This window comes from Argiope bruennichi, chromosome 5, assembly GCF_947563725.1.
Source record: "Argiope bruennichi chromosome 5, qqArgBrue1.1, whole genome shotgun sequence".
Classification (NCBI taxonomy): domain Eukaryota; kingdom Metazoa; phylum Arthropoda; class Arachnida; order Araneae; family Araneidae; genus Argiope; species Argiope bruennichi.
This window is the reverse complement of record NC_079155.1, coordinates 18,519,263-18,527,030: the sequence shown is the minus strand read 5'-3', so window position 1 is coordinate 18,527,030 and position 7,768 is coordinate 18,519,263. Positions and strand designations below refer to the sequence as shown.

Sequence of the window (7,768 nt, the reverse complement as noted above, 5' to 3'; positions counted from 1 at the left end):
CTAGATGAGATGGTATATAAATTCAAATTATATCTTTATTATTGCTCATTTTCATTTATTATCAATTGTTTTAATAACTTAAAAAGCTTATATTGAAAACGTCCACGTTAGTACTTAATTTTTTGCCGAAGAAATATGGCTAAAGGTAAATGGTTATCAGATCTTGAAAAGGGCCAAAAAAAAGCTTATTATAACGAAAAAAAGTCTTTGAGAAATATTGCAGCCCTCATAAAACGTTCAAAACGTGCTGTGGAAAATTATGTGAAGCAGATAAATGGGAAATCAACTGCCATTCAAAAGCGAGGCCAAAGCCAAAGCTCGATTCACGTACACGGAGAAGAATTATTCAGAAATGTGTAAATGGAAAATCATCAGTACGAAAAGTAACAAAAGAATTGAAACTGGGATGTTCTTACACTACTGTTTGGAGGTCAATCAAGAGCAATAAAAACATGAAATATGCGAAAAAGGCTTGCAAACCACCACTTGCCAAACAACACAAATTACAACGTTTATCCTGGGCAAAGGAATACATGCATTTCAAAGATGAGTGGATAGAAGTCATGTTCAGCGACGAAAAGAAGTTTAATCTAGATGGGCCAGACGGTTGGAGATATTACTGGCATGATCTAAGAAAAGAACCAGAGATTTTCTCCAAAAGGCAAATGGGCGGTGGATCTGTTATGATTTGGGGAGCTTTTAGCTTCAATGGTACATGCGAACTGGCATTTGTGAATGGATTCTGATCGATACCAAGAAATGTTACAAACTTATTTATTTAATGCAGGACCTGAAATATGTGGTCCAAATTGGACTTTTCAACAGGATAATGCATCTATCCACAGCTCAAAATCAACAAAAAAGTGGTTTAGATATAACAATGTGAAAGTTATGGATTGGCCAGCTAGAAGCCCCGATCTAAACCCCATTGAAAATCTATGGGGTCTTTTGGCAAGAACAGTTTATGAAGGAGGGCGCCAATTTCATTCGAAAATGCAACTTCAACAAGCAATAATGGATGCTTGGTATTCTCTGGATCCAACACTCCTTCAGAACCTAATATATTCCATGCCAAACAGAATATATGATGTCATCAGAAAAAATGGTGCTAAAATTGAACGGTAAAAAAGTTTAATTTGAAGCTTTTAATTCCACTGTCCCTAAAAATTTGAAACACAAAATTTGTGCTACTCTTTGGTTTAGTTATTTCAAAGTTGAAATTTATTTGTTTAATCTAAATTATCTTACAATATTTATTTTTGTTATTTATCTAACTTGTTTCAGAAATAAATGTCAAATATTTATTATTTACGCTTTTATTTTCATTTTTACTGGTGTCCCTAAAAAATTGAAACACACCTTACATAAAACAGAAATTTCAGGTATAGCAATCTCATAATTTAATTTTTCTTCATTACCAATCACATAATCATGTGTGCGGTGTGTGTTTTTCTTATTTTTACATAAAGCACAGATAAACGCTAGTGGCAGTGATGGAATAAAAGTAAGTAGGTGTGTCATAACTGCACTCCCTCCCCTCCTATAAGATTTCCCGATAAATGTGGTTAAGTTTGTCATTTGACTCTCAGCATTGGAAAAATAAAACAACATTTATTCTACATGGGTCAAGTTAATTCTTTTATTTTAATCAAAAAAATCTCAAAGCCATTCAATATTTATGAATAGATAAATGTGCTTTTATTGCTTGTTGCGAGATAATATATGTTACGAAATTGAAATACGTAGCGTTTTACATTAGTTAAAGATGAAGAAAAGGAAAAGACAGTATGACAGATAAATGACGGACAATAGCAGAATGCATTGTTAATTATTTCTGAGAATTAAAGACAAGATAATGATTATGGAAATAAATAATTGATGCCAATAACCATTTTTTGTTTTCTTTTCGAGTTCAACTGAAAAGAAGAAGAAAAAATCGTTTGATTAGAGGAAACGGTTTCAGTTTAAACATTATCTTCACAGTAGAAAATTCAAACATATATGATTCGTGGAAAGGGATTTTTGAAAATAAATTCTGTCGGTACAACATTTTATGAAATGGTCGTGATTCGTTACGCATGCAATAGAAGCATGAAAAAAGATCTTTATTTTCTTGTGCACAAAGAGAAGGTCTTATAATAAGAAAAAAATTCGACCTCTAGATTTTGACGTATTTGCACTTTCCTCATGAGTTGGAAAAACCCATTTGTAGAATTATTTCTGTTTGTGAATATGATAATTCAAAAACGCATTGGCCTAGACCAATGAAATTTGGTATGTAGCCATAATATCAGATTTGTAGATTTCTTACAAAATTTGGATGAATCGACTGGAGGAAAATTTATCTTCCTGTATGCAATGAACTCGATAACTCAAAAACTCAAGGAGATACATGAATGAAACTTGTCATATTAGTTTGATATTAGAAATATAGATATGCATTAAATGTGGATCAAATTTGAAAAAGAGGAGGGGGGTTAGGGTAGCAGAATATTTGCTATTTGAATTTCCCTGACTTTTATCTTACATTTCCATGTTTTTTTTTTAAAGAAATTTCAATGACATTTTTCGGATGTTTCTAATATTTTCAGAACAATGTTGTTTTATTTTATTCTCTTAAATTATTGCACAGTATGTTCTTAAGTTTATTTGAAAAATTGTTCCATTCTTTTAACTAAAATCAATGTAATTCTGAGAACATCCTCCCCAACCCCAATCCCCCATTATTTTCCCTTATTAAATTTCAGATAAGCTTCAAATTCTTATGTAAAATCCTTCCCTTTTTTGAAAATATATTAACCAACGCTAGAAGATGCATGCCTATCGTAGAAAATATTATATATTTATACATATATGCAATAAATTAGATATGGTGGTTAAGCTTTCTCTTCCATACTCTGTTTTACAAAGTGCGGCAAAAAAAAAAAAAAAACCTTAGGCAAAGTTATTGCATCATAGAATAGAAGTTAACTAATTTCTTTTTTATTTGTGTTCATTTCTTTTTGTCTACCACTTCAATTATAAGATATTTTATAATGTATCTTTCAGTTTACGTATTTTTTGCCTTTTTTACAATGTCAAGCAAAAGGTCTGCGATTTTAGAGTTGTTTAAGCAAGGAAAACGATAATGCGAAAACGTTCATTTGTTTATTGTGTTCTCGGCAAACAGTGTCTGATGCAATCTGCCGTTTCAAAGAGCTTGGTAATGATGGTCAAAAACCAGAAAGTGAACGAAAACTTACGGTGGAAACTTTCAATAGCCATAAGGTTATCAAAAATCGAGTTCAATGGAATTCGAGGGTTTCCATGAGAAAGATCGCTCGTGAACTGAGAATAAGTTACCGATCAGTGCGACAAATGGCAAAAACAGAGCTTGGGCTGGAACCTGAAAAGCTCCAAAAAGTTCAGCTTCTCACAGTAGAAAACAAATACTTGCGGCCCCAAAGATGGCGAAAACTTTTGAGACGGACCGCATGTCAGTACTGGGAGAGATTCTTTTTCACTAATGAGAAGCTCTTTACCGCCTAACAAGCTTATAACTCCTGGAACTATAGGATCGAGTTTGTAGACGTTCCAATCACTTCAGCAATTGTTAAACATCGCCAACGTCCAAAGTTGGTCATGGTCTGCGGCGGAATTCGAGAAAGCGGCAAAACATGTCTGGTTTTTGTGGATGAGGGAGTTAAAATAAATCAAAAATTGTACCAGCGGGATATTCTGAAAGCTGTTGTACTTCCGTGGGCCAAAACGCTCTTCAGCAGCGTCAAGCAGATGTTTCATTAAGATTCCGCACCATCTCATAAGATTAAAAAGACAGAAGAATGGTACAAAGCGCATTTTCAGGACATAATATCATCTGAAGAATGGGCACAATACTCACCGAATCTGAATCCCATGATTACAGTTTATAGTCCATTTTGGAGTCTAAGGCTTGCACTAAACTACACAAAAGTTTGGACTCTCTAAAGCAATGGCTTCGGCGGGAATGGGATAGATTAAAGATAGAAAACTTGTGACCTATTGCTGAAAATTTCAATAAACGTTTGAACCTCTGAATCACTGTAAAAGGCGGCCACTTTGAAACCAATTAAATTTATTTATTAGTAAAAGTCTACTCTCATTCGTATTTGTTATATTTTGTTAATTTATTTATTTTTAATAAAGTTATATTAAAAATTGTTTGTCAGGATTTTTCTGCGCGCCCTGTGGACTATTAGTAAGAGTTTGATTTTCATTAGTTGTCAACGATGCTTCATTCTACTTATGAAAAAATACCCTCGAAGAATCATGTTCGATAAAAATCATCGATTTATAAAAAAAAATTCTAGTTTTATAATAAATTTCCCTGCCTTTACCATAGAGTTGAAATAGTGATATCAACTCTACTATGCAATGATTATTCATATATCAGCTCTATGGCCTTTACCCTGATCTTTCCCGACCTCACGGAATTCCCTGACGATTTTCAGTTGGCTGTCTATCTTAAGGGGGGGGGAGTCTATTTGCTAGTCTGTATACTCAAGTGTATGTGAATGTGACAGCTCAAAAACGCATCGAATCTGACAAATTGAATTCGATATGTGGTTTTGTGGCCAAAATAATTGCTATATATCAAATATCGATGGGAAGAAAGGTATCCAAAATGCTTATGTTTACCTATGCTTCATTTTTTATGACATTATGAAGCCGAAAACGCGCCATAGACATTTACTACACTTGGATATTGGAGGGAAATATCTATTGACACGTCCGAATTCCTATGACTGTCGAGGGTTTGCCGTCTTCATTCTTTTGTTATTCTAATCCAGTAATACGTTAAGGGGATGCAGAGAACAATAGAAGGAAAACACCGAAAAAAGATGCTGATTATCTTAGTATAGAAGCAAACTGGGCAAAAAGCACTCTCCAGAGTAATGATAGATATCCGTATTTCATGAACAGGGAATTAGGAAATGATATATTTAAAATCATTAATGAATTATAACTATTTACCCATCCTACTAGTACATTCAATTCTTTCTGGAAAAGATTAACGTATTTCTATTTTTTCGTATACGGAATAAATAAATAAAAAGTATTATAATCATTAAAAAACTCGAACTCGAGATTTTTGATAAATCTGCACATTTCAGATCTTTCTTGTGTCCAAAAAACATATTTTTGGAATTATGTCTATTTGTCTGAGAACGTGACAATGAAAAACGCTTTGAGCTATATGGGTGAAATTTTGTATGTAGTCTTAACATCAAATTTGTAGATTTCCGTCAGATTTTGAACGAAATATGTTCGGAGGAACTCTATCTGTCTGGCTGTCCTAATATAAATTAACGCGATCACTAAAATCGAACAGAGCTAGCTGGATAAAATTTGGTGCATAGATTTAACATCTAAAATGTGAATATAAATGTATCAAATTTGGAATCTATTCTTTCGAGGAGCTAACCATCTCCGTACTTTCACAAGTACATAAACGTTGTAACTTAAAAATGCAATGACTAAAATGTATCAAATTTGGTATGTGATTGTATGACTGTAACTGTAATTCTGTGTCAAAGTTCGGTAGGGAAAAAAAGATGTCTAAAATAAATATTCGGTACTCTGGACTCTAAGTTTAATTTATAAACAGTATCATATTAAAAACATCAATGGAATATGCAATTTAGAATACTTTAAGATAGTATACTATTATGGTTATCAAGACAACACATTTTCTACACACATTATAACACCATCATCGTCAGTGATTTCTAAGATAAATCAATCTTCAACTTCCATAAAAAAGAATATTCAATATTTTATCAGCCTTCATATCTTTTACAGGCATAATATATTTTTAAAATTTTTAAATTTATTAAGGTAATATTTAGTTTTTATATTTAAAATTTGATAAATAAGTAAATGGCTATTCTTTATTCATCATTTTGAGTCGGATTTTCATTGTTATCACTTTCAAAATAGATCTTCAATAGGATGTAGAATTTTATCTGTTGTAGCAATATTTTTTTATTAATGATATTCTTTTGTGAAATAATCTTTTTAGCGTTTATCTCTTGCATTCCTTGATAATCATGCATTTGTTTAAAAGAAAAACTTCCCGTGCTTAGTTTATCCTTCATACAATAGCTAGATTAATAATAATAATTATTTTAAGAAAAAATTTCCCAGATTTCATAAGCGGAAAATCCTATTAAGCTAAAAAAAATCAACCTAGTTAAAATTAAGACTACAACTTCGGCATATTGAAGGACAATTTTTATTATTAAATAAATATGTACCTACAATTCGAATTTGACAGTCTTTTGTATAGAATATGATGCCTCTTACATATTTTAGACATTTTTTTAATCATTGAAACTTAAAGCTGATAAAAAAATCTATATATTAAAATAATTGGCAAAACAAAAGAATTAAATCCGAATCCCTACAACTGCTACGATTTAGCCATTGTTTTGTTTAGTTTAGTTTTATTAACGTTCTGTTTTAAAGAATTTGGGATATTATGGGACAGACTTCTTAATTTTGAACAGCGGTCAGATGACGAGAAGAACACCTGAGCTGGCACACCCCTCTCTAAATCTCCATACTAGACCAGCGGGAGGACATTTGGCCTCGACAGATTTAACGTGAACTAGACCCACTTACACGACGGTTCTTCGATGGAAGCGGGTCTCGAAACTTTTTATTTCAGGTGAAACCTCGTGATCTCTAGATATTTGTGAATTGTCATTTGCTTCCATCATCCAGTTTTAAGAAAAATCGCAAAAATAATACTTCCTAAACATCCCCTTGGAGATACACTCTACAGAGTCCTCGTCCGATGACGGATTTCGCCAGCTTTATTGGCTAACTAGTCGGAGTACCCACGATTCTACCTCCATTTATTTATTCTATTTCTTTACAAGAAAAAGCAAAAAAACATTTTCTTTTCTATCTAACAGTTTTCGAATTCTTATATTTAATCCCTTAAAAGTTATTGGGACCTTTAACTTTAATTAATGATAATTAATTTATTGCAACTCTAAAGCTGTGAAATAAGCGACAATATCAACTTTTGGCTCATATTAATGCTATAAAAACTAACAATCTTATCAAGTAAAATAAAAATGTATTCAGTGAAATTATTATTATTATTATTATTCAAATGAATAAATTGGGATCTAGATGGCACTTATGAAAAACCATTTTTTTGCACTAAAACTTTAAGACACGAAATTTCTTGGTGATTGAAAGTGAGCTTGTTCCAGCAGTTTGTACCTTGGGATGAACATTTCACACAGTGCGTAAGAATATTTCAATATAATGTTTTTGGTTACAGGAGAGAAGGTCAGGGTTATCATAAAGTCCAAATTTTTCAGTAGAACTGAGGCGATGATCATTCGGGTAATTAGGTGTGTTGTTATCACACCCCCTTCTTCTATTTTTATATCATGTTATAAGAAATAGAATCGATAGAATATCTCTTAGAGTTCCTAGGTACTTGTCATTCTGATAAATTTGGGTGCATATTTTGAAGCGAGATTTTCTGGTAATAAGTGATAAGTTCAACAACAATCCTCTTAAAATATGAGTTCGACCTCGTGACCATTTTTACAAGATAATCCATCTTGCCATTTAAAAAATAATGCTCTGGAGTCCAAACCAATACAATTTTCTCGTTAGGTTTTGTTCTAATGAGCATTTTTTTTTAGATATTCCATGAATAATTCTCGGGAATTTAATAGATATATTTTTCAAAGTTTGATTAACAGAAAAACTATCTGTCGAAAAG

At 32.2% G+C, this 7,768-nt stretch overlaps 1 protein-coding gene across 1 annotated transcript; it reads left to right on the top strand.

Annotated features, from left to right (window-relative positions):
• The first annotated feature begins 452 nt into the window (after positions 1-452).
• Positions 453-3,528, top strand: LOC129968197 (uncharacterized). Its single transcript, XM_056082049.1, has 2 exons — positions 453-711; positions 3,170-3,528. Exons 1-2 carry the CDS (start codon positions 453-455, stop codon positions 3,526-3,528), a joined length of 618 nt encoding a protein of 205 aa, XP_055938024.1.
• The last annotated feature ends 4,240 nt before the right edge of the window (positions 3,529-7,768 follow it).